Source organism: Monodelphis domestica, chromosome 7, assembly GCF_027887165.1.
Source record: "Monodelphis domestica isolate mMonDom1 chromosome 7, mMonDom1.pri, whole genome shotgun sequence".
Lineage (NCBI taxonomy): Eukaryota > Metazoa > Chordata > Mammalia > Didelphimorphia > Didelphidae > Monodelphis > Monodelphis domestica.
This window is the reverse complement of record NC_077233.1, coordinates 88,251,079-88,276,142: the sequence shown is the minus strand read 5'-3', so window position 1 is coordinate 88,276,142 and position 25,064 is coordinate 88,251,079. Positions and strand designations below refer to the sequence as shown.

General features: G+C 37.1%; 1 protein-coding gene across 16 annotated transcripts in view; it reads right to left on the bottom strand.

Moving 5' to 3' along the window:
* DCAF1 (DDB1 and CUL4 associated factor 1) overlaps positions 1-25,064 on the bottom strand; it is a 122,361-nt gene that overhangs the window by 25,432 nt on the left and 71,865 nt on the right. For 15 of the 16 annotated variants that reach the window (XM_056805004.1, XM_056805008.1, XM_056805000.1 and 12 more), the window contains exons 6-16: positions 24,667-24,804; positions 23,132-23,635; positions 22,659-22,760; positions 15,132-15,290; positions 8,373-8,552; positions 6,671-6,880; positions 5,453-5,622; positions 4,366-4,490; positions 1,894-3,148; positions 1,074-1,272; positions 119-201 (exon numbers count right to left, since the gene is read on the bottom strand). In XM_056805004.1, coding sequence (XP_056660982.1) covers positions 119-201; positions 1,074-1,272; positions 1,894-3,148; positions 4,366-4,490; positions 5,453-5,622; positions 6,671-6,880; positions 8,373-8,552; positions 15,132-15,290; positions 22,659-22,760; positions 23,132-23,635; positions 24,667-24,804 — 3,125 coding nt within the window. The remainder of the gene's footprint in view (positions 1-118; positions 202-1,073; positions 1,273-1,893; positions 3,149-4,365; positions 4,491-5,452; positions 5,623-6,670; positions 6,881-8,372; positions 8,553-15,131; positions 15,291-22,658; positions 22,761-23,131; positions 23,636-24,666; positions 24,805-25,064) is intronic. The other variant, XM_056805002.1, reaches the window with a different exon arrangement.

The following is a 25,064-nucleotide window of genomic DNA, read 5'->3' as shown; positions in this document are numbered from 1 at the left end:
TCAAGCTAAAAATTTAGGGGATTAAAGTTTATTCAGAAGTAGCTAACAACCAATATTCTTCTTTTCCTAATAACCCCTTTAAGACACAGAAACCAGGTTGTCAAAAAAGTGTACTCACTTCATATCAAATACTGATTTCATCCCCCAGAGTGCAGAAAGAGGCTGGCTCCATGTGGCAGATGTTAACAACAAAGATCCATCCTAAAAGAGAGGAGGTCTGAGTTAAGTAACAATAACATCTTTATAGCTAGTTAACAACTAACTTTTACAAAGCACTTTAGTTTGCAAAATGCTTTATATAAATTATTACTAACAAGTATATATTTACTAGCATACAAAAAATATATTTATGAAAATTAATTTCTGACCTACTTGTATAAAGCAACAGAGAAGAAAAAAACTCCTTTGCAACCCAGAAACAGAGAAGCTGCACAATATAACTCTATTCTGATAGCAGAATCTTAGAAAGACATAACTGAACTTTTTGAGACAATATAATATACACTTCTAACTTTGTAACATCTGGCAGAATCACTAACATAATGATATTAAAAACATTCCAGAAAAAAAAATTTCCATTCTAAAGAAAAAATTTCAAAACTTACTCCATCTCCTTTTATGTCACCTTCTTCAGTTTTCCGCCTCTATTTTCCCATCCCCAAATGGCCAATAAAAAATGTTCTTCTAGGCACTTTGTAAGAACTTGCCAAATTTCAGAAATATTTATTTAAAGCAGACTCAAAGATGTGAAAGTCCCCTTCCTTTGGATACTGAACAGAAAGCTGGTTCATAAGCCAGAGGACCTAGATTCAAGACCCTGCTTTGACACATACTGGCTTTGTGATTCTGTTGAAGACACTTACCCTCTCAAAGTTCTAGATAACTCTAAGACATAAAAGTTGGCAGGAGTTTCCTTATATAGGAATTCCCTATGTAAATGAAATCACAAATATTCTGTATCTAATATACACCTAATAGAGTTTAGTTACATGGCTTCCACAAGGGGGGGAAAATAAAGAAAGAACAATCAGGCCTTGGCAGAGGCTTTTGGCAACCTCAGAAAAGTTCCTTACCCTAGATGGTTCGAGGTGTGTGATGGCAGAGTTATGACAGTTATAACTAGCCTCTTCCTGCCCACTGAACACATTGTAAAGTTTTAGCTGCCCTGTACACGTGCCAAGCATTAGAAACCTCTCTCGGGCTGAGAATGCACAGCAGGTAAAACCACTTTCATCCTCATTTGCTTCCCGAAACACTGAAATGGGACGGAACCTAGAAAAGACACAGAGATCATTAACCACAATAAATCAAAAGGCTCTAACTAAGGAAAAGAAAATTGGAACAAACTGTGTTAAACAGAGAAAAACTGAAAGATTAGTTAGTAGCATAAGGATGGTATAGTCACAAATGCTTCTCAGTAGTTAAACTTTAAATTTTATAATGACCAAAAACTGGTTTGATTTCATTTAAAATTTTCATTTTATGGTAAATGGTAAAGGGGGAAAAACAGCTTGTCATTTTCAGATTAAAGTAAAAACAAGTAACTTATATTACTAGCTCTTTCTGAATTTTAAAAATGATTCCAGCATTTTTATGCCAACCCTATGGAAAAGAATAAAAACAACTTGAGCCAAGATAAGAAACACATTAGGAAGGCTTAGTTCAGGGTAGCTCATTAGGTTCTAGAGTAGCCTATAGTACATGGCAGAGTTAGTATGTCTACAGTGCCTACAACACAAAGAGCCTAGAATTACAATCACATCTTGGTCTCACAGATGATGATTTAGCTAGTAACAAGACTACAAAAGGCTTACAAATCTAGGCTTCTGTTGCCAGATGTTTAACAGTTGAAAGATTACCCCTTTCCCTAAAAGGTTAAAAACATTTCCTTACCTGCTGAAGATGAGGTGCCTATCAAAGCACCCACCATCTACCCCTCCATACTTTGGAAAGGCTGCTCTGCGGGTTAGCCTCGAGGTAAAGTTTGTTGGCGCTTGCCGCCTTTGTTTTGGCTCAGGACACTGGTGAGGGGTAAAAAGAGAAAAAGGGGGACAGGTGGCAACTGGGTTCTTGCAGCGAGCGTGCTGCTCCCTAAGGTATTCTGTGATGATACTGTCCAGCGTGGGAGGGGAAGGAAGATGCCTGTCCAACTGCTTTTTTATGGCTGGACTTTGGCTATATGCGCCATGGTCCGATTTCTGCCGTAACACTCTGATTTTCCTGCCATTGCAAGGCGATGGCCTCTCCCTGATAAAACTGATCCTGCCAATCAAAGGAGAGCTGCCTGCATAAGATGGGCCAGGCAGAGCAAGAGGACCCTGTGGAGGCCGTGACTGAGAGTGGACAGATGAGGCCGAGGAGGCTACATTGGCATGGCTGTTTAGTCTGGCTGCAATGCCATTGGCAATGCGAGGGGTACGAGGCAGAGAGACAGGGGAAGCAGCAGCTGTGACAGGAGTGAAGGCAGAGGAATGAGATGCAGCAGTCATGGGTAGATCAGCCTCTCTGGTGAGGACTGTTGCAGTCTCTCCTAGCCCTTTAGAGATAAGATGGTTTCGGATTAAGAGAAGCAATTCTTTCTCTGGAAAGGAGATTCTAGACTGGGCTACCACATCTGCTTTCTGCAGCCGTGCAAGAGAGACATCAGTACCGATAAGGAGGGGCTTTCCTGATACACGTTCAATCAGCTCAGCAGCATATTTGCAGAACTTGACATGGTCACTGCGCTTGTCCTGCAAGACAGGCTCCTTCATCAGCTGCTGGATCTGGCAGCTACTGAAGAGAGGCAGCTTGCTGATGATTTGCCGAACAGTACTACTGCGGGAAAGTCCAACCAGGGCTTTACATGCTAGTGCTCTGATCTGGTCTGCATCAGTGATGGGCATCTTGATGGACAACAATGACAACAGCACCTTAATGCCATTGTTGGACTGAACCACATTCCACATCTTGGCCAGAGTATGCTCATTTCTTTTTGGAGGCTGAGGCAACTTCCGCCTTGGGGTTCCAGAGATGAACTTGCCAATACTAGAGATTCGATTATCTGGGCCACACACACAATTGATAATGATCTGAAGAGCTGATTTCTGAATTTCAGCATCGTGGATAAAGAACTCACCCTCAGCCACTCCCAGGATGATGCTGATACCTGTTTAGAGAAAACCAAAAAATTTTTAGCCTTTTCTACCCAATATTTCAAATCAATATTCGTGTTAAGATTCAGAGGAAAATCAAGAATAAGAACTGGGAGTTGTGTTCATTTTGCTTTTAATGCTTTGTAGAAAGCATCTTCAATTTTCAAATCACAAAACTTCTTTGCTATAGAAATTATAGCTGTGGATTCAGCCTATCTAGCCTAATTAAAGATAGTGAGGGCATAGCCGCTCACTTTAGGAGTAATATTCAATGGTGTTTAGAAACAAGGGAACTTATATGCAACTCATATTTTCTGTCTTTTAAAGTTTCCAAAGCACTTACCTTACAAAGACCTTGGAAAGAGCGTAGAACAAGTATGCTAGCTTGAATTCATAGCTGAGTAAAATTAAGCTCATATGAGAAATGATTTGCCAACCACATTAGTAAGTAGCAGCCCCAGGACATAAAGAATATAAATACCCCTAGTTAGAGGCCCTAACTGCAACACATCTCAAAAGAAGATTGCAACATTTTTCTTTAAAGTTTCCATGTAATTTCATATGTATCAAAAAAAATTTTCTTTAACTCTTCCTATGCTCAAAGAGAAAAGTGACACAACAGAGAACATATATGGCCAAAAAAGGGAATGAGGCATTATAACCGGTATACACCCTAAGAACACCATTCTATTGCTATGGAAACAACAATTTAACCATATGATACTTCTGCAGCTGGTCTACATTGTATGTCGCGTAAAAACTGCAGAGCACAGAACCCACCATCACCTTCTAATTAAGAACAGTTATGAAATTTAAATCAGAACAGAAAACAGGACATCAACAGTCAGGGAAAAAAAATTCAAGTTAAACCCTCTCTCTGGGCCTTTGCACTAGCTATCCCCTCATGCCAGGAATGCCTTCTCTACTGATCTCTACCCTCCTGGAATCCATTACCACTTTCTATAACCTCAGTTCACTTTCTATATGATACTTTATATATGAAACTTTTCCTAATGTTCCCAATGCTTGTGTCCTCCTTATTCTATCTGGTATTTATTTTTTAATTTATACATGTGTGTCCTCTTCTCACCCCCACAACCCCACTTGAATACAAGTTCCTAGAGAACTGAGGTCATTTCATTTTTGTCCTCAATCGCCAGGTCTGAGCATAGTGCCTAGCACAATTAATAAATACTTGTTGATTAACTGATAAAAGACAGATTCAACTTACCTACTGTTGAGACAATGGATCCAGCTTCATCTAACACATCCACTGATTCAGCTAATTGCAGCTGGATTTTTGGTACCACAGTGAGAATAGCCAGGACATCTAATGCATAGCGTACAGTATCATTCCTAAAAGAACAGACAAAGGAACTTGGCAAAATAGCATGTATGACACAGCCAAAAGAATATAGAAATATTATGCTGGATTTTGATTAGTCTCTGAAAATTGAGCCTTAAAACCGTGTGTAAATGATGACTCAAAAGGTTAAGAATATTATCGAAATATCCCTAGCTTCTCTTAAAAATCTAAAGAGTCTATCCTCAGGACTTTATCTATACCTTTCTTGATTCCACTTTTGGGATAACAAGTCTCAAGACTATTTGCTACATTAGGTATTAATACTGTAAGGTCCTTTGTATCCTCAGTACTTAGAACAGGGCCTGACATCTATCAGGTGAATTTAAAAAATGTTTATTGATTGATTACTCACTAAAGGCACCCTTCTAAGAGTATAAGATATGGAATCTACTCTGAATATTAAGTTCAAATGTATTCTAAGATCTGGCAAACAAGTCCATGTTCATCCTCCTAAAATAAATTCCATGTCTGAATTTTGATCCTTTCTGCTTAGCCATAATCTTTCCAAAAAGAAGTTTCTTTTCATGATTTTCTGCAAGATTCCCCTATTTCTTTCATCAGGAAATGCCCTTTTCTAAACCTCATTCTGCTTGATTATAGCTTTCCCTACAGGTGAAAAGCAAACCTAGACATAGTATTCTATTTGCGCAAAACAAAGTATTTTTAAAGAAGATAGGAGAGTTTTTTAATTCAATGAGATAGGGAAGAGTGGGGACAGAACACAAGTCCTTAATATCATTTTATTTCATGTCTTCTTTTAAACCCTGGTCCCAAAAATAATAGATCTTTAAGAAGATAAATATAACTTTGGGGGAATGAGATAGGGAGGAGTGGGGGTAGCACACAGGTCATTAATATAATTTTATTTCATGTCTTCTTTTAAACCCTGGCCCAACGAATAAGAGATCTTTAAGAAGATAAATCTAACTTCAGGGGTAATCTTTAATCCAACCTTGCATAGTAGGTTTTCCAGTTGCAGGCAATGGAGATAAGCTGCAACATGAGTTGCACACAAGAAAGTTTGAGGAAGACTTCAGCTGGTTCCCAGTATAACTGAGCTGGTCCATACTCTATGAGAAACTCCATCATCTCCACAATCTGCTCATGAGTATAAGAACATGCCTACATGCAGAAAATGCAAATCATATCATTAAGAATTATATTATCTTCTCATATTCTTAGAATACTATATATTGATTCTAAGGCAGAAGGTAAGGGTTATATTAAAAAAAAAACCCATAATAAATAGATGACATATCATTTGCATAATACTTGACTATTTACAAAGCACTTTCATTTAATATTGAAAATAACCAAATAAAGTAGATTAAAACAATAGGCATTATTAATCTCTCTCTTTTATAGATGTGACCAAAAACTCATAGAGATCAAATAATTTGTCAGGATTTCATCACTTAGTGAATTGGCAGGAGACAGGAATAGAACCTAAATGAGGTACTTTTTTTCCCATTATATCTTCATGCTTTCCCATAAATGTATAGACACTTATTTGAAATAATTTATTCTATCTATTACCACTTTAATTTGGGGAATTAAAAGTGTGTTTTGTTTGAAAAAATTCTTAAAAAGACATTTATGAAATACCTATCAAGGTTTAAGGTTGAAAAGGCTAGTCAAAAATTTGTCCATATTTTGTATCTGAAAGCACAGGTTTCTTGGATTACAACTAAACCAACAACAACACTTTATCTTCATTTTGATTTGAAATTTTTAATATATGTTGAAGTGGCTTTATCTATAACAAAAACATACAGAGTAGCTTCCAAGCTTCTCAGATTTTTTCCCAGGTCTCAGCCGGCACCTACTACAGCAATATAATATATTTTTATAAGACAAAATATAAAAATAAGGAGCAAGGGTTATATAATTCTTAAAAAGAAAGTTCTATATTATATGCACCTTAACTAACCTTTTGCTTCTGATTTAAAAGGGAAACAGAAGTAGAAACTCACATTTGTGAGAAAAGTGAATCTTTGCTATTTATATATATATATATATTTTTTTTTAAACTGGTATGTAATTATGCACAAAGCAGGTCTAATCAAGAACTCATATCCTATGAGGATTCCACTGAATCGAGTGTGTATCTCATGTCCATGATGCACTGGAAAAGAATATGTGAACTATGACCTTCCCACTCCTTGCTCACCTTGTATGGTGGCTGTGGATGGACAAGAATACCACCTTCTGTCCTCTGAAGCGATTGCTTCACCTGTTCTAATTTAATGGCCAGGTGGGCTTCAAAGTACCTGCGAAGCGCCATGCAGGTATGCTTCCCAGTTTGGCGGCTGGCAAATATTTCATCATCACTCAGAAGAGCACCCTGATCTTCCAAGTTTAGAATTTCTAGGGTACTGATCTATGAATAGATAAAGAGAAAACAAAATAAGGCCGCAGAAAAATAAAAAAACAGTAAGAGAGGAAAACTTCGACTTTTTGGTAAGTAGACTTTCAATATAAAAGCTCAATATGCTGGTATCCTAAACATCAGTAATTATCATGGATGCAAAATATTATACTCAAGGTGAGACTACTGAAGTTGTACTCTTTATACACACAAAACAACTGGATCTTTTAGAAATATCAAAGTTAAATTGAGAAACAGTAATTGTTTTTGAGAAGAGAGATCATCTTTTCCCTTCTAATACTACCTCTTCAACATCAAGATTCACACACACTGATACTATAGGACTATGAATAAGTAACACCATGATCTTAGAAGAATCAAAACTAGGAAACAAAAAGAGAAACAGAGAGATGCACAGTGGGTACAAACAGGCTGAAATGCAAGAAAGAAATGTTATCAAATACAAGCATCAAGAATGTGGATGATGGAAAAGGAGGTGGGTCAATAATGTACCACGAATGGGAAAAAGAATAATGGTGTTTACAAAATGTTAAAAAAAAAAAAGTCAGGTAGCCCAGTGAGTGGATAGAGTGCCAGGCCTGGAGTGGGGATGAGTTCAAATCGGACCTCAGATGCTTTCTAGCTGTGTAACACTGGGTAAGTCCCTAAACAGTATTTGCCAAGCACTAAGCATTCTGTTTTAGAGCTGTTACTAAAATAAGGGTTTAAATCTATCTATCTATCTATCTATCTATCTATCTATCTATCTATCTAAAAACCTCTGGCAAGGCTTTTAGCATAATGGAAAGCTCTTTTATGAGCAATTTATGAAAGGAGATGGGTATGAATCACAAAGAATGAGAGGATTAAGATAAGTGGCAATAGCAGTATAAAATGGATAGAGGAACACCCAAACCAATGAAATCATAGATCCACCAAAGCTACACTATCATAGAGATATACCCAGTTACCACTTGCTAACAATTCAAGCCTGACACAGGAAAGCTTACATAGTTAATTATTAATATAGGCAAGTGTTTATAAATGAATAGGCCATTCCTTGAAGATTTTTTACGATGCTATAAAAAACCCTTTATCTACCCCTTAATTCTTCTTAATCCCTAGCTCAGGCTTACAAATGGAAATATATATATATATATATATATATATATATATATGTCATACCTACAAACATATATACACACACACACTCATAAGCTTTCCATTATGGCTTATCTGCAATAAAAGTGTATTCACTAATTATTGGGATAAGAAACATCAGGCTATCATATACATGAAGGAATAGGCCTCTACAGGCAAAACTGAAACATCATAAATCATCCTGAATGAAAAAGAGACAATCTTCTTCCCTCAGGAGGGTGCTCTCTGAAGGATTCATTGCCAAAAAAATAGGGTTCCCTTCCACCACATGGAAGGGAAGCAAATGAAACTATATAATTTAAAGAAATTTTCCAAGTTCTAAAACAAATACATGAAGTCTCACCAAGTTGACCAGGCGACGAAGACCATCATGCCGGTCAAATAGTTCCAAGACCGCACGAAAAGAAAAGCAAATAGAGAAAAACATGGTAGCATGGCAGCATCCTGATGCGTGGGAACACTCCATTAGCCACAAGGTGTAGTTCACTACATCTGACAGAACATTATGGGGATGCATGCAGACCTGTCAAGAAAAGAGAGGTGGTGATACAAAGACAAAACAAATGAGAGAAGTCTGTCATCAAATAAAATAAAATTGTTAGACTTGCTATAAAGTTGGACTTAATCAGGCAAGGAATCTCATACCCTAGAACATAAATAAAAATGGAGTCTAACCCAACGAAGTGGACCCTCAAATCTCTTCCCTGCCTTGTCATGTTGCCTTCACCACACTGTTATAAAGAGAAAGAGACATAGCCAAAGGTCCCATTTAATCTTCTATTACTTAATACTCATCACCAAGCCCACTGGCTCATCTTCTTAATTCCTATACTATACTCCATTCTCAGAACCCTTACTTGAACTCCTAACTTCCCCAGCCACTTCAAGTTACATTCTTGCTCTTTGCCCCCACTCTTCTGGAATCTCCATTCAAGGCTAAGCTAATACCTTCAATGGCTTGGGCCTGAATGAAAACTTACTCCCACCACCATGGCTGCCATGAAGGAGATGCACTATTAGCATCTCAAAGTGGAACTTCTAAATGCAATTTTGCAAAAGAAATATATGTTGAGATGCTATGATACTATTGGAATTTTATATGGCAAAAACATGGATTAAATACATTTTTCTGAGCCAAGGAGACAATATGGCACAGTTATGTGACCCTGGGCAAGACTTAAAATCTCTGAGCCTCAGGTTCTTCATCTATAAAATGGAAAGACAGATAACAGCACCTCTCTCAAATAGCACCTTGATTGAGAGAATCAAATCAGATAACAGATGTAAGATGTTTTGCAGATGTTAAAGTACTGTACAAATAGCTATAGTTCTCTTCTTCCTTACATCAAGTAGGCAGTAAGAATGGAGTATGCAAATCAATAACTTCTCACCTATGTTGCTGGCAAAACTGTACAAAAACTAATGAAGTTACAAAGTATCAAAAGCCTGTAGTTAAGCAGCTCCACTTCACCAAAAAAACTAAAACTATAGAACTTAAAAAAGGGAAAAACTCATAGGGACAGAAAATTGCCTAAAAATACTAAAAATAATGTACTTTAAAATTTTACTATGTTGTATATACCCAGATTGTTTTATTTAACTAAAAGGCAAAATGAAGTTTTCAAGACAAAACTATTACAATACCATAATGTAAGTTATTTTATCCTGAGAAACAAAAAATTGTTTCAAATGTCTTCAAAACCAACTCTAAATAAATTCATCCTTATAGGACATGAATGTTAAGAACTAATACAGAAAATACAACAGACAAGTACTTGGAAAAAAAGTACTCAGTGGAATAGAGAGACCAATGTTAATACAACAGAAGGCACTTGGCCTAGAACCCAAAGTTCCTGACTGTAAAAATGGAGATTTGAACCCTAGACTTCAATCCCCAGAAGTCCTTGGTATTTCCGAGAATTCCCTATAATCTCACCTGAGTCTCCACCTAGGCAAGATCACAATTAGTATTTAACTGGCAGCAACGCCTACCTCTCTCTCATCTTCTCGACCATTACAGTGATGTAGTAAGTAAGCTAAGCACGAGCATTCTGAATTGGCTAATCAGCCATGGGCACGTGGTTTATTATTTTGTATCCTTGATTTCTAAGAATCCTTAATAAACCTCATAAATATAACATTTTTATTACTAGATACTAATTTAATTTTTACAGTTTTTGGCAACCACAAAATTGGAATAGAACTTCTCAATTTTTTTTAAGATAGTCTATATGTTTTTCTTTTTAAGCCACATTTCTCCTGACTTGGCAAAGCTGATTCTGATTCAGCTCGCTCCTCCTGACCTTCTTGACCAAGATCATTTACTTGGTCCCAGCCCTGCTGGCCCACCTCCTGCTCCTGGCCTCCAGCCATCTTGCTCACTTGGCCCAGCCCCAGCCCTGACCCAAGCAACTCTGGTGGCCCAGATCTCGCTTATCGCCCCAGGCCCAGCCCCAGGACCCAGGCTGCTGGTAGATGCCCATGTGTCTTCGGAATCACAAACCAGCTGGTAAAAAACGGGGGTGTTCCTTAAGCAACAATTAGCATCAGAGGAGAAGAGACTTTTCCAAACAGGAAGTATGGCGTATTCTATGAGAAAGCAGTGCATTGCGTATTTCAAAGGATATTTTTTGAGTGCACTTATCCTTTTATTTATCTCACCTGAGATTCAGGGGAGAAATTCATCTCCTTGCAACTCTTTGCCATTTGGGCCTGCCCAATTTGAGATTCCTAAAACCCACCCTCACTATGGGAAATTCCAGAATTCTGACAAAAGGCATCTAAATGGATAAAAAAAAAAGAACTTTAAAGAGACTGGAGGTTATATTTTTAAGGCTTTTCAGACTCCAATATTTTATAAAAATCTCTGTATTTTCTTGCATTTTGCTGATTATTTTGTTTTAAGATTTAATTTTGTTGGTTTTAAGTTCATATATTAATGTATTCAATACTATTCTGTTACACTGAATCATTTTAATGTACTGGGTTTTAACTACTGTTATATTCTGTTGCTTTTCCCCTATAACTATATTGAACAAATATTATTGAATAAGCCCATATATAAAAACAGTCTTTTCTATTTTGACTTTGTAAATTATCACATAGAGGATGGATGGACTTTATAAAAACTGGTTACAATTGTATAACAACCTTTGGAAAATTTAATGAGCTAAATATCTCAAATTGATTTTAAGGGGTATTTTAGACATGACTTTTAGATTTTTTTTTCCAACAACTCTGATCATTTTGCCTGCTTCTAACAGGAGGTAAGGTCCATTTTAGTAGCTAAAGTGATATACAATGTTAATCCCCACCTCCCACATTTATAAAAATTTGAATGGATGGAACATCACAGTCTCATATCAAAGGAGCTGGGAAGTTAATGGCAGGGCATGGTACCCTTGGATGGCTCCCAAAAGAGGAGCATCTCTCATTTATAACTCTGCAGCTCACTTTACTTCCACCAGAACAATCTAGATTTCCTGATGATGTTCTAGACCTAAATAAGTTTTACTTTGTTTAAAAATGTATTTGCCAAAGTTGAAAGATTTGCTACATCTGTAAAAATTGTGACAAATATCCATCAGTTCATAGGCTTCTTTAAATGTCATATAGCAGACTCAAGTTAAATATGATAGTGGGTTTGTTTGCTATTATAATTAATTGGGTTATTGAGAATTTTGGGGATATTGATACCTTTTTCAATGTGCATTACATGTTGTACTACTGTTCTTTATAAAAATACTGTTACTTTGTGAAATTCATTTGTGTGTACTCACAGTGGATCATGAAAAAGAAATGGATCTCATTTTTGGTGAGAATCCTTTGTATTCTATATGTGTCAATGATTATAAGCTATATTTTTGAATTTTAAAACTTTTATTATATTTTTCTTGCATGCGCAATATACTATTTCAATTTTTAATTTTTTCTCTTTTTTATATTTGAAGCATATGTCACCAGTATTAAGATTTTCTTTAAATTTTTAGATTTTGCAGTAATATAAGTTTAAAATATATTTGCTATAATGTCAATGCATCCCCAAAAGCTTGAGACTATAAAAATGATGCCACTGATTGTTTAAAAAAAATTCTATGGGACTTTGATTAATGATTCTGTCTGATTCCAAGACAAGAGAATACAAAAAAAAGCTAAACTGCACAGTGCCAAAGGAGCACAGACTTAACCTGAATAGTGCCAAAAAGCACACAGGTCAAAAAAGAAGAAACCAATCCAGGTAGGATTGATGAACTTCTAAGCCAATACTAACGACTTGAACCTAGTGGGAGACTGAAGGTTGTGATGATTGACATACGTTAAGACTTCCTTGTATCCACACTCTTCGTGAAAATATTTACAGACAAGTACCAAAGTTTGGCTATCATCCTGACTCCCTCTATCCCTGAGAATGAAGGTAAAATCAGACCAGGGAATGACACTTCCCTATCAAAATAAAAATCTAGTCCATTTTCTGTCTTTCATAATGTGGCAACTTTCTGTAGACTTGGCTACAAATTAGGTAAATGCTTAATTGCTTATATCATTTTAATTGGTCCCTGATTCAAGGACCTGTTATAGATTTATTTCTCCTTTACTTGGAATTTTTACACTTAAGATTTTGATGGTCTATATTTCCTCCAGAAATTATCTTTTTTTATTTGGATTTTTTTAATATTTTTTATTTCTCTTGCCAATTGATTCATATACCTCATATAACTCAGCCATGCATCCCTAAATGATTCCTGAGTGTTTTTCAATCACCCTCTTCGGGGGGGAATGTATAATTATTATTATTTTAAATTGCAAAGTTTAAATTCCTTTTGAGAGTAATTTTAGGTTGAGAAACATGCTACCTCTCCGAATCCAGAAAGTGAACTGTTTGGAGAAGACACCATGAAGATGCCTCCACAGACCACAAGCTACTACAGAACAATCCAGAATGAACCGTGAGGTGCAACTGATTGAACTGAAGGTTGATTGAACATTTATTTTGAATGTATACTCTTATGCCAAAAGGGGATTTCCCCCTAATTGGCTTTTTGTCAATGCACCTAGCAATTATTGGTTTTGTTCTCTTTTCCTCTTATCCTCAAATTATCATAATTTCTTAGCAGGTATGTTTACAAGATCCATTGGAGAGACTAGCCTTCCTCGGCTCTCAGGGGAGGAATATAAAAATGGAGATGTGAACCCTAGACTTCAATCCCCAGAAGTTCTTGGTATTTCCCAGAATTCCCTATAATCTCACCTGAGTCTCCACCTGGTCGAGTTCATAACTAGTATTTAGCTGGCAGTAACACCTACCTCTCTCTCTCTTCGAGACCATTACAATGATGTAGTAAGCTAAGTGCAAGCATTCTGAATAGTGTGAATTTCAAAACTACTCCACCCTAATCAGACCATTCTTTAGAAGATCTGATTTAGCTATTTTCTGATCAATAACAATAGAGATACTTGGAATAACAAAATCAGGTCTTGGAAACCCACATTCTCCACCCTACTCTGTGTAGCAAAATTAGGAAGGGCTGCATCAAACTCAAGATTTAATTATTTGAGAAAATGGCCTTCAACAGACGTGCAAAAAAAGGACAGACCTCTGGGAGGTCCTAAGTCAAGCTTGAGCCACCATTGGCACATGTGGGACACAGGAAGTGAGGTAGAGAACAGCCTCTGGAGTTGTCCGGACTTCCTGTGAGGAGGGCTAGAGTTCAGTTCGATCCTGGAGCTTGAGGCTGGAGGAGCCCCGTAGACTGCTTTCCTTCAGATTGGTCATGTGAGTGATAAGGACTGACCCCTTTCCCTGCCTTGGCTCTCTAAGGCCTTAACACCTGCGTTGGCTCAGCCTGAGCCAGAGTGGTTCTGAGTTAAACTCCTTTCCTTCTCTCTCCCTCTAATATTTTCTTCCTTCTGTTGTAATCAAATCACCATAAAATTTTGGCAGCTGACTTGGGTATTTTATTATTTGGGATTTCCCTAGGCGACCATTTAAATTTAGATTTTTTTCAGTCTCAACTATAATTTTAATTGTTACAGTTTTTGGCTGACCACGTCGATTTGTGACAAAAACCCTCAAATTTCTGTGAAATCTCTTTCCTTTCTCTCTTTATTATTTGCTCAAATCAGTCAGTCTTTTTAAACATGCTAATTCAGCTTCAAAGCATAGCTGCAAGAGTGGATAAGTAAAAAGATTTTAATTTCTCCTTGGATTAGATAGAACACAGCTATTTTAAATCTTAGCAACAGGGCCCTAAGGTCCTGGCTAGGAGACCTGTTTCTAAATCTCCTTTCCTTTAAGGAACAACTGCCTAGATTAGGATTAAGGGAAATCTGGAGAAAGATTTGGCCTTGTCCTGCTCCCCAAGTGGTTACTTTATAAATATGTGGCTACAGTCAGTTCACAACTTACTTAACAAATGGCTTATTAGCTCCATGACCAAACTTGTAAATTTCATATTCTTTGTCTCTCTGAATTGGCTCATTCCATGGAGCTTATGCCAAAGTATAATCGACATGCTACTCCCCCTTGGGATTTTGATTGTTATAGCTGTAATATTGTATCTCCTTAAAAAACCCATTTCTCAGTCAAACCAACCGATTGTTCCCTCTACTACTCAACAAAATGCAGAAATAAATACTCGGTTTGAGCTTATGGAGGAGAGTTTAGGGGCTTTCATGAGAAACATTAAAAAATAATTATGAACATTATGGGCACAAGGTTTATTACTTTGTATCCTTGATTTCTAAGAATTCTTAATAAACCTCATAAATATAATATTTTTATTACTTACTAAATTTTTACATGACTTCTCTGTACCAAGACGTCTATATTTTTTCCTTGTTTCAAACATCTCCTACTTATTGATGCAAATGCATATTTATCAGCATTTAAGCCTGACCAAATATCCTCTAAATAAAAACCTTTTAAAAAAACTTTGGAATATCAGGTATTCAGGCCCCTAGCTTCTTTTCCTATCATCCAACTTCCTTCAATTATATTCTCTACATTTATTAAATATAGTTATTTACAGTGTTTGCCTGTACTGAAAAAAAATCTGCCCCCCATTCCAAATTATCACAATATATTTGAGAGTACTGTACTTACTCGTTCCATAGCATCCTGGTTATAAGATAGATAATATAAACACATGGACACACCAGTAGCAGCCATAGAAGGACGAGGAATTTCCAATAACTTTTGTACTCCTCCATGTGCAACAAACTCTGTGGCAAACTTGTTGTGAAGTAGAAGTGATGCCAAGTGCTGGAAGAAAAAGGGCAAGAATTAGGATGGGGCAAGTGAAACCAACATAAGGCTCTTCAAAAAAATACCAAGGGGCATCTAGGTGGCTGAGTGAATTGAGAGCCAGACCTAGAGATGGGAGATCCTAGGTTCAAATTTGGCCTCAGCCACTTCCTAGCTTTGTGACTCTGGGCAAGTCACTTAACACCCATTGCCTTGGAACAAATACACAGTATTGATTCTAAGATGGAGGTACGGGTTAAAAAACAATACCAAAAAAGCAGGCTGCTTAATATTTAAGTCCTCATTTTCCATATAAAACTTTGAGTAAGATGATTCTAATATCCTGTCCCAGCAAAATACTGCATTTTTTCCCCAGACCAACTAACTCCACAGGTTATGAGAATGAAACAACATATACTAATAATTTAAAAGGTTATAGAATTATAAGATGTCATTATTCAACTATTTTATTGTCTCATGAAGCAAGGGCTTAAAAGAGTCTTCTAGCAATCTTCCCATTCTTGTCATTTAATATAATAAATAGTATATAGTCAAACATTACCTATCTGCCACTTCTTAATAAATGATAACAATGAAGCTACTGTCCTTTGCTATACTAGAATGTTAAGATAAACTGAAAAATAAGAATTTATATCAGATATCAAATACTATGTATATACTTACTGCTAATAAGAATCTACTTCAGAGACCACATACGTTATATTCTATATCTTTCAATATTACATCTTTTCCAGAATTAGATCTTAAGATAAATGATATTTCATCCAAATGCTGGATTTGATACACTGTGAATTTTAAAACTATTCCACCCTAATCAGACCATTTTTAAGATTTGATTTAGCTATTTCCTGATCAATAACAATAGAGATACTTGGAATAACAGAATCAGGTCTTGGAAACTCTACATTTCTCCTCCCTTCTTAGTATTTAACAAGATTTGGAAGGTCTGCATCAAATTCAAGATTTAATTATCTAAGGAATGGCCTTCAACAGACATGTGCAGAAAAAAGGACAGACCTCTGGGCTGTCCTAAGTCAAGCTAAGTCCTCATTGGTACAGATGAGACGCAGGAAAGTGATGTAAAACTGTCTATATAAGGCACGTCACTTCCTGTCTCTTCCTCTTTCCCCGGAGAAGCGACTGGCTGCCAGCGGGCTAGGTGTTCCGACATCTTGGGAGTGGTGGCAGTTCTTTGTCTGGGTTTTGGCGGTGAGTTTTGTCCTTGACCTGATTCAGGTTCAGGCATCTCAGTTGAGCCCCTTTTGGAGTTCAGGTTGATTCCTTCCTCCTTCACACTCCAAACCCTTACTTTCTAGATCTTCTAATCTTCCCGCCCGGTACCAGCCAGGCCAGGGGGGTGGGTGGAATCTTTCACCTTCTCTTTCTTCTTTCTTCTTAAATCTCCTCCACTATATCAATTAAATCACCATAAAATTTTCAGCTGAGTTTGGGTGTTTCATTAGGATTTTACAAATAAAATCCTTGGTGACCAAATATAATTATTAAATTCAGTCTCAATCATAATTTTAACCCTGACAAAACTTAATAAAATTAGGGTATTGAGAATCAGTCAAAAGTACACAGGCTGGGGCAGCTGGGTAGCTCAGTGGATTAAGAGCCAGGCCTAGAGATGGGAGGTCCTAGGTTCAAATTCGGCCTCAGACATTTTCCAGCTGTGTGACCCTGGGCAATTCACTTGACCCCCATTGCCTAGCCCTTACCACTCTTCTGCCTTGGAGTCAAGACACAGTATTGAATCAAGACGGAAGGTAAGGGTTAAAAAAAAAAAGCACACAGGCTACAAACTATGTGCCTATTCAGTGATAGAAAACCTGAAACTGACATTCTTTTGATTTAAGGTATCTATCTAAAGGGGAAAAAACAAGAATTTGATTATTTCTGTTTCAAACAGCAATGGTAGCAAAGTCTTCCATTTAATTCAACTAACATTTATTAAATATATATCATGTCCATAGCCCTATCCTAGGTCACAGATTAGATTCAGGGCTGGAAGGGACATTGGGGTCATTTGGTCCAACCCCATTGTACTGAGGAGGAAAATGAGGCCCAGAAAGGCAGATTTTAACAAAAATAATATCCATCATACTAGTATTCATAGAGCACTTTAAGGTTTGCAAAGAACTTAAATATTATCTCAATTTATATTCACAACAAGCCTAGGAGATAGGGGCAATTATTTTCATCTCCATTTTATAGATGAAGGAATTGAGAGAGACAGAGGTTTAGTGGTTTGTCCAGCACGACACAACTAATTATTGTGGCTGGATTTGAACTCAGGTATTCCTGACTCTAGGTCCAATATTCTCTCCATTGAGCCATCCATAATTACACAGACTACAATTAGCCAGAACATGACTAGAACCTTGACCTCTAATTCCACATCTAACATCCTTCCCATTACCTCATGTTGGCTCCCTAAAAGAGATTCAAACAAACTAGATAAGACGGTCCACATCCCTTCTTAAAACTGAAGAGGGAAATATAACATGTGCAAGCCAATTTCCTGTCTCAGTGTCCTGATATCAAGCATCTTCCAACCACAGTGGAAACATCTTAAGACAAGAGTTGGGCATGACCACATCATCTAAGATTTTTAAATGGAAGGATGGAAGACATTCAAAAATGAAAATTGTGAGGGCAGAGTCAAGATGGCAGCAAAGAGGCAGCAAACTTTCAGACCTCTGAAAACCCTTCCTTACAGATTACAAACTAAAGGCTCCCATGAGATGGAAAATCAAACCTAACAACAAGACAGAGCCAAGGAACCGTCCTGCTGGACTCAACTTAAAGGTACACCCACCAAAGCCAGAATTCGAGAACACTTCGGTTTAAGGGGAAGGAAGAAGGAAGGTCCAGGGACCCCTCCCCTACCTAGCCTCCAGCAGCAGCTGGAACCTCTGGACAGGCAAAGGCGTTGTTATGGAGGGAGTACCTTGCGGCAAAGTTGTGCCAGGCTCAGAGCGTCCAACACAGGCAATGGGGAAGCAGATAGAGAAGAAACACAGAGCACAGAGTGGGCAGCAGATGCAGCACTCATTATAGTGAGAATAGCTAGAACAAATTATGGTATATGAATGTGATGGAATATTACTGTGCTATAAGAAATGATGAAGGTGACAGGTTCAGAGAAACCTGGGAAGACCTGTATGAAATAATGGGTGAGTGAAACAAGCAAAACCAGTAGAATACTCTATACCTATGCTGGCGAACCTATGGCATACATGCCCCCACATACCAGAGGGGGCTGTTCCAACCCCCTCTCCACTGCACCTAAGAACAGTTTTCACATGCCCTGCCACCCTGTCTAGCTATTCAATGGGAGCACTTCCTCCCTCTGCTGCCTGGGGTAATGCAAGGGACTCATAAGCAGCTTGAGAGTGTAGTTTGGGCATGCAATGCTGCTCTACACAATAACAATATTGTAAACATAAACAATTTGAAAGACTTGAGAAATTTGATCAATACAATAACCAACCACAGTTCCAGAAGACTCATATGAAACATGCTGCCCATTTCATGATAAGAGTATAGGCTGTATAGGTCAGAATATAGACTGAGATATATTTTTGAACATAGCCAGTACAGAAATTCCTTTTGCTTGACTATGCATGTTTGTAACAGGGTTTTTATTTTTCTTTCCTTCTAAATAAAAAAAAACAAACTGTTAATTCCATTTCCAACTCAGATCCCACCTCAAAAATACCATCCCTCCTGCAAAATGTCCTCCTTAAATGAGAAAAAGGGGGTGACAAAACAATCCCAACTTCTGGTCTACAAGAAACCTGAAAAGGACTGACTACTCTGGATACTTAAGAGCATGCCTCTCACAGCTGTTTCCCATGTCATCCTACCTCTTTAACTTCAAGTCACCATATACAAAATAATCAGTAATTCTTGAACCAAGAAAAAGCTTGTATTTAACGATGACTACTACTAAACTTTTAACAAATAAAATGTACAAAGGAACAGGCTGTTTCTTACAATTCCTTTGTGATGTTATGTATACTCTCAACTAATTACCCTCGTTTTTCTTATTTCCAGGCTCAGGCTTTCTAAAAAAGAAACAAATTACAATGTCACAAATGAATTCCATAGTCATCTTCATCATTAAGGATGTCTGAGTCACATATTCAATTATGAATACTGAATCTTAGTTCAGTGCTCTTTCTGTTAGTTATACCTTATTACCACTAAAGAGACTTGGGTTCTAGGCCCAGCTTGTTTGTAAAAAACTACTTATTTTATCACAAGCAGTCATTTAATCAATCTGTAAAATAAGGATAATTATGTTTCTCATAATTGTTTTATCATTGTAAGGACTGAAGAACCTCTGAAAATACTTTGAAAAAACAAAGTCCTATTTTGTTATTGATGCTGGAAATTGGAGTAGAATTGACAGTTAACTCTTAAGTTACACGAGTTTAATGAATATCTTTAGAGTTAAGGGTAAAATAAGCAGCTCTATATGTATCACAAAACTAAGAAAAAAGGCTTTTGTATAATTTGTATATGTAACTTCACTTTGTAATCCCCTTTAGAAATGAAGCTGAGTTAGCAGTTTCACAACTATATCCATAATCAGAATGGACTTTTGAGGTTCAGGTTTGTTTTTGACAAGCTGGCCCATTTATTGCACAACTTCCAAAGGCTTCTTGAATAAGTAAATTCTTTACCACATACATCAAAAAGTCCTTTGTGTCATTTTGTCTCAGCCAGACTACCTGTGCTTACCTATACACCTTCATCTAACTATCCTTCCTCCTAGGCTTGCCTTCTTTGGTGCTCTTCCAAAAGAGGAAAAAAAGCAAGAAAAAGAATGGCCTCTGTGTTTCTGACTACCAAATGACAGGAAGCAGTGACATTCAAGGATGTAGCTATGAACTAGCCAAAAAATGAGGCAACTGGCCTCCTCCCATAAAGCCTTGTGCAGAGAATGCAGTTGAAGAGCTCTAAAGCAAGGTTTCTCCTAAGGAAGGTTTACCATTTCCAAAGTCTCAGGGGCTTTGCTCAAGAGGTTTCTGTCAGAAGACTACAAATTCCAGAATATAACAAGTTCAAGGGTAGCCCATCTGGTTTTCACCTCATTTCACTATTCCAGCCAAACTATTACCAGCTGTTTCCTGAACATGACATTATGGACAGTTTGTTATGGTGAACAACAAAGTAGACTAGGTCAGTTGGACCTGGGTGGGAATCCTACCTCTGCTTTCTGATCTTTAATTTCTCATGTGACTACAGGAAAATTTAATGTCTCTAAACTTTAGTATTTTTCATGTGTAAAATGAGGATAGCAGCACCCTAGTATCACCAGTCTCATAGGGCTATGTACAATGAAAGAATGATAAAAAGCACATGATGAAACATGAAGGATTCTCTTCAGTTATGCTGATGATGATCTCCAGTCTCTAGGCCAGCAATTTCTCCATTTTGCTCACAGTATAGTCTTCTATGCCTTAAGTGATCACATGCACACTGAGAATGAAAGGTAGCAACAAAGAAGGGCAGCTAGCCATCCAGAACCCTAGGACAGGGATTCCTGCAACTCTACAGAAGAGCTGTTAACGTGATCTTCTTGATACCAAGCCAAACCTAGCATACAATCAACCGTAGCTGAGAATGGAGGATACTGTGGCAACCTTTCCCTTAGAGAACCATGAATGCGATTAACCCAAGCATCTCCCTTCTTCAGTTTTCCTTTGACATTCCTTTAGGGACCATAGTCAGGTGCCATCCCTTCTAGGCAATATTCCCTGATACAGCTAGAAGTGTTTTCTTCCCTTCCTAAAGTATTTCCAGAACATTTCATTTTGATCTTTACTATGCACCATCATACTCTCTGTTGCATCATACTTATCTGTGTCAAAATCATCTCTTCCCTAGCAGACTGTAAACTCCATACAGGCAAGGGGTGTCATATTTTATCTTTGTACCTCTAGGGTCTAAACCAGTTCCTTCCTTGCATATAGATGGCAGACATAATAGAATATTTATAGAATTGACTATACTCTTAGCTCATTAACTCATTGAAAACATTTTTTTCTTTTTCCCTTCATTTCTTTCTTTCCCCACAGTGCCTAGTATAGTGTTCTAAATCTTATCTGAATAGTCCTACTTTTTGACTACTTTTTATTTGTAAAGACAAAATGTCTTAAAAAGAAATGTAGTGGATAACAAGCTGGGTGGGGGTGGGGGTGGGGGTGGTTCTTTCATTTCTACTCTGTCAATAACTAAAGATACCCTAACATGAGCAAGAAAGCTAGCTTCTTTTCTAATCTTGATTAGGTTTTTACTTTTAGATTTCTAACCAATCTGACTCCATGTAAGAGAGAACTGACTCAATTCAACAATTAGCAATGGAGTTACAAAGACAAAGGACAATAATTCCTGCTCTTAAAGACTGATCTTCTAAGCTATCAAGAAGACAAGTATTCTCTAACTAGAAGGACCAAGAAAGTCAATTGGCACAAAAATATCCTTAAATTATTTTGAAAATTTTCATATTATTATCTGATTTCCTTGCCATATGTAACTGTATATGTGTATTTATTTATTTATTATCATTATTTTTTAAAACACCCTGACCTTCTATCTTAGAATCAACATTGTGCATTGGTTCCAAGGCAGAAGAGCAATAAGGGCTAGGCAATGGGGGTTAAGTGACTTGCCCAGGGTTACACAGCTAGGAAGGGTCTGAGGACAGATTTGAACCTAAGACCTCTCATCTCTGGGCCTGACTCTCAATCCACTGAGCCACCCAGCTTCCCCCTTTAAATACTTTTTTAAATGTACCTTTGAGGTATTCTTAAATTTTGCTTCTTCAAATGTTAAATAATATTTAAAAGACAGCTAAATACTATTGGAGGGCAACTTAGGCCCTAAGGCCTCAGGCAATTCCTAGCTATGTGATCTGGGACAAGTCAATTAATTAGTCCTTCCTGCTCTTCTGCCTTAGAACTGATACTCAATGATTCTAAAACAGAAAGTAAAGTTTTTTAAAATAAGTAATATGGGAAATTAAAAAAACGAAGAAATGATTCCTACTTTTAAGGAATTCATGATTCATAGAGAAAACATTCATTCAACATACAATTTATTTTCTATCATATGCAAAGGAAGCACTGACTCAATAAATTCAATATCCAAAGTCAAAGAACTTATAAAGGTAATCATTCCTTTTGTCTGATAGGTATTCATTCTTTACCAATTTTTGTTATACTTATGCCATTCAGGATGATTTTACAGCCTGTATACAATGAAGGTATGGTGTGTGCATGTTGCCTGAAGAAATGCTAAATATGCCAACAGATTTTATCTAACAAGTTCCTTTTATATTCTAAAATTTACCTTCAGAGCCTCAAAGGTGAGCAATACATCATTTGTCCTTTTCAAGTCAATATAGAACATCATCAGCTCCCGTGATCCAAGCTGCATGAAAATGGGAAGCAGCTGAAAGAACAAAAAAAGTAAAAATCCTTTGGGGTTACCCTCCCAACATTCCACTTCATCCTATGGGGATAAAAGACTTGACCTACTTTTTCCACTTTTCCATAGGAGGATGAAAATATAAATGAAGCCCTTTGGGCTCTTGAAAAAGAGGCATTATTCAAGGTAGAAAGAATTATCACCATTTTCACAGAACCAAAAAAAACTGGAAATGTGTGTGTGTGTCTAATGCAGAAGTCTTTGTTAATTTAGTTAAGAAAAACCCATGCCTCTTTCTATTGCAAAAGTATTTTTACTATAACATTTCATCTCCTGAAACTATAGAGGAAGCTCATCTTAAAAGGAAAAAATACATTTTACACCTCTATACATACCTCCTGATACTCTCCTAGTGGGGTCAAGTACTGAAGAATAAGTCGTTGCTCTAAAGCAGAAGTCAAAGGATAAAGGGTATAATTAGTACCAATAACCCAAGGGGACATTTCTGACCAGCTGCTGTTAGAGAGTTCAACAAACATGCGTTCTGGTTCAGAAGTTGAGAAGCCCAACTTTTGCTTGGCCTTTCTGAAGCCATCTCTGTCACCCTGTTTTGCCATTTTACTTTTTCTCAACCCTCCATCCTCAAGTTTGGTGGTTGAATTCACTCTGCTACTGGTCTTATGGCTCGAATCAAGGTGAAAGGAAATCTCCATATCCCCAGAGGTCTCCTCTTGTTCTCCATCCATTGTCATTTCCCCATAGTCCATGTCCACTGCTTCTTCATCCAGTGGCAACAGCGGTTCTGAGGGCAACTTTCGAGGGCTGGGACGTTTATTTTCCTGCCGTAAAGTCATTTCATGAACCTGCAGTTCCCTAAGTCTCCGAAGAACTAAAGCCACCTGAAAACACAATTAAGAAAAAAGTATCACCACTGAACATTGCCTTAATCTGCAATCTTATTTCTGTAACCCTAGAATTTAGTGAAAAAATAAGAGCTTCTAAATCTCACTACCACAAATAAAGTTAAAGTGCATTATATTTTTGATGGCTTAAAAATTTTAATTACAAATAGAATCAAGTCCCATTCAACTATCCTTCCCTGAGCCTTTATCTTTAAATGAGGAAGTAATATTTGCCAGATATTACTGAACTGCAGGAGTAAAGTCATGACCACAGAAAAATGTATTTTCTATGAGATCCAATAAAGACATGGATTAAAAAGTCTATAGAAGAGATCAATACCAACATACCTACTTACGAAAAATATTCATCACTGACTACAGATGTCTAGACCAAGCAAGTCAAAGCATTGCACCCAAACAGAAACATAAAATGTAAGCAAATTTTAAAGAAATACTTGTGAAAATAGATTGTGATTACTTTTAAATAATTTTTACTTGTTATTTTCAAAGTCCACATGGCACTAGAAATAGGTAATGAAATAGGTACATCAGTATGTCTAATGACATATAAATAAACCTTATCCCAAAAGTGTCTAAAATGTGCCTACCCCTCCCACAAAGTGACAGATAACTACTGTACTTTTTTAAAAAGCAAGACAAAACAAAAACAAAGCATTTCTTTCTAGCGACTTAGCAAAAATAATCATTCTGGACAAGATGATAAGTAATTTAATTAAAAAATGAAAAAACACATTTAGGGCATAGAAAGATGAGCAGTTAAGGTAAAGAATACAGGACTGAAAAGTTTAGGAAAGGAGATCACCCAATACAATAAAGAGAAAAGGTAAGGAGAGAGTATACCACCAGGAGACATCTGTGACACCACAGCCGCGTCAAGCAATCCCACCTGCCCGATGACAAATGGGAGACATTTGCATCAGATTTAAATGGCAGGAAGGCATTTTTATTTACAAGCACCACCATCCTTCTCCACCTCCATGCAAAATTCATTCCAACATGGTCATTACCAACTGTGAGTTCTCATCTCTATAGTTGGCAGCAATGTCTTGGTTTTCCATAGCACCTCCCAACAATCCAGTAGAATAAGTCCTCAGTGGTTGATCAGCCTCTCTTGCCCATTTGAACAGGTTCTCAACAATTCCTTCCTATAATTTAAGGGAGAAAAAAGAACAATTCAGAAGATATAACTTTTTTCAGAATTCATCTTAATTTTCTTCACTCTCTTGTCAATTCTCTCTCCTTACTCAGGTCATCATCCACAAAGTGGAATACATTATTTAAAATTCCTGAATATTTAAGACATATTACTGAGCAATTCCTAGTTACATCATGGTTAGTTAGTTCATACATAGTTCATGCATAGGACGAGGTAGCAAAAGAGTCTGCATAGACTGTCTTAAGGAAA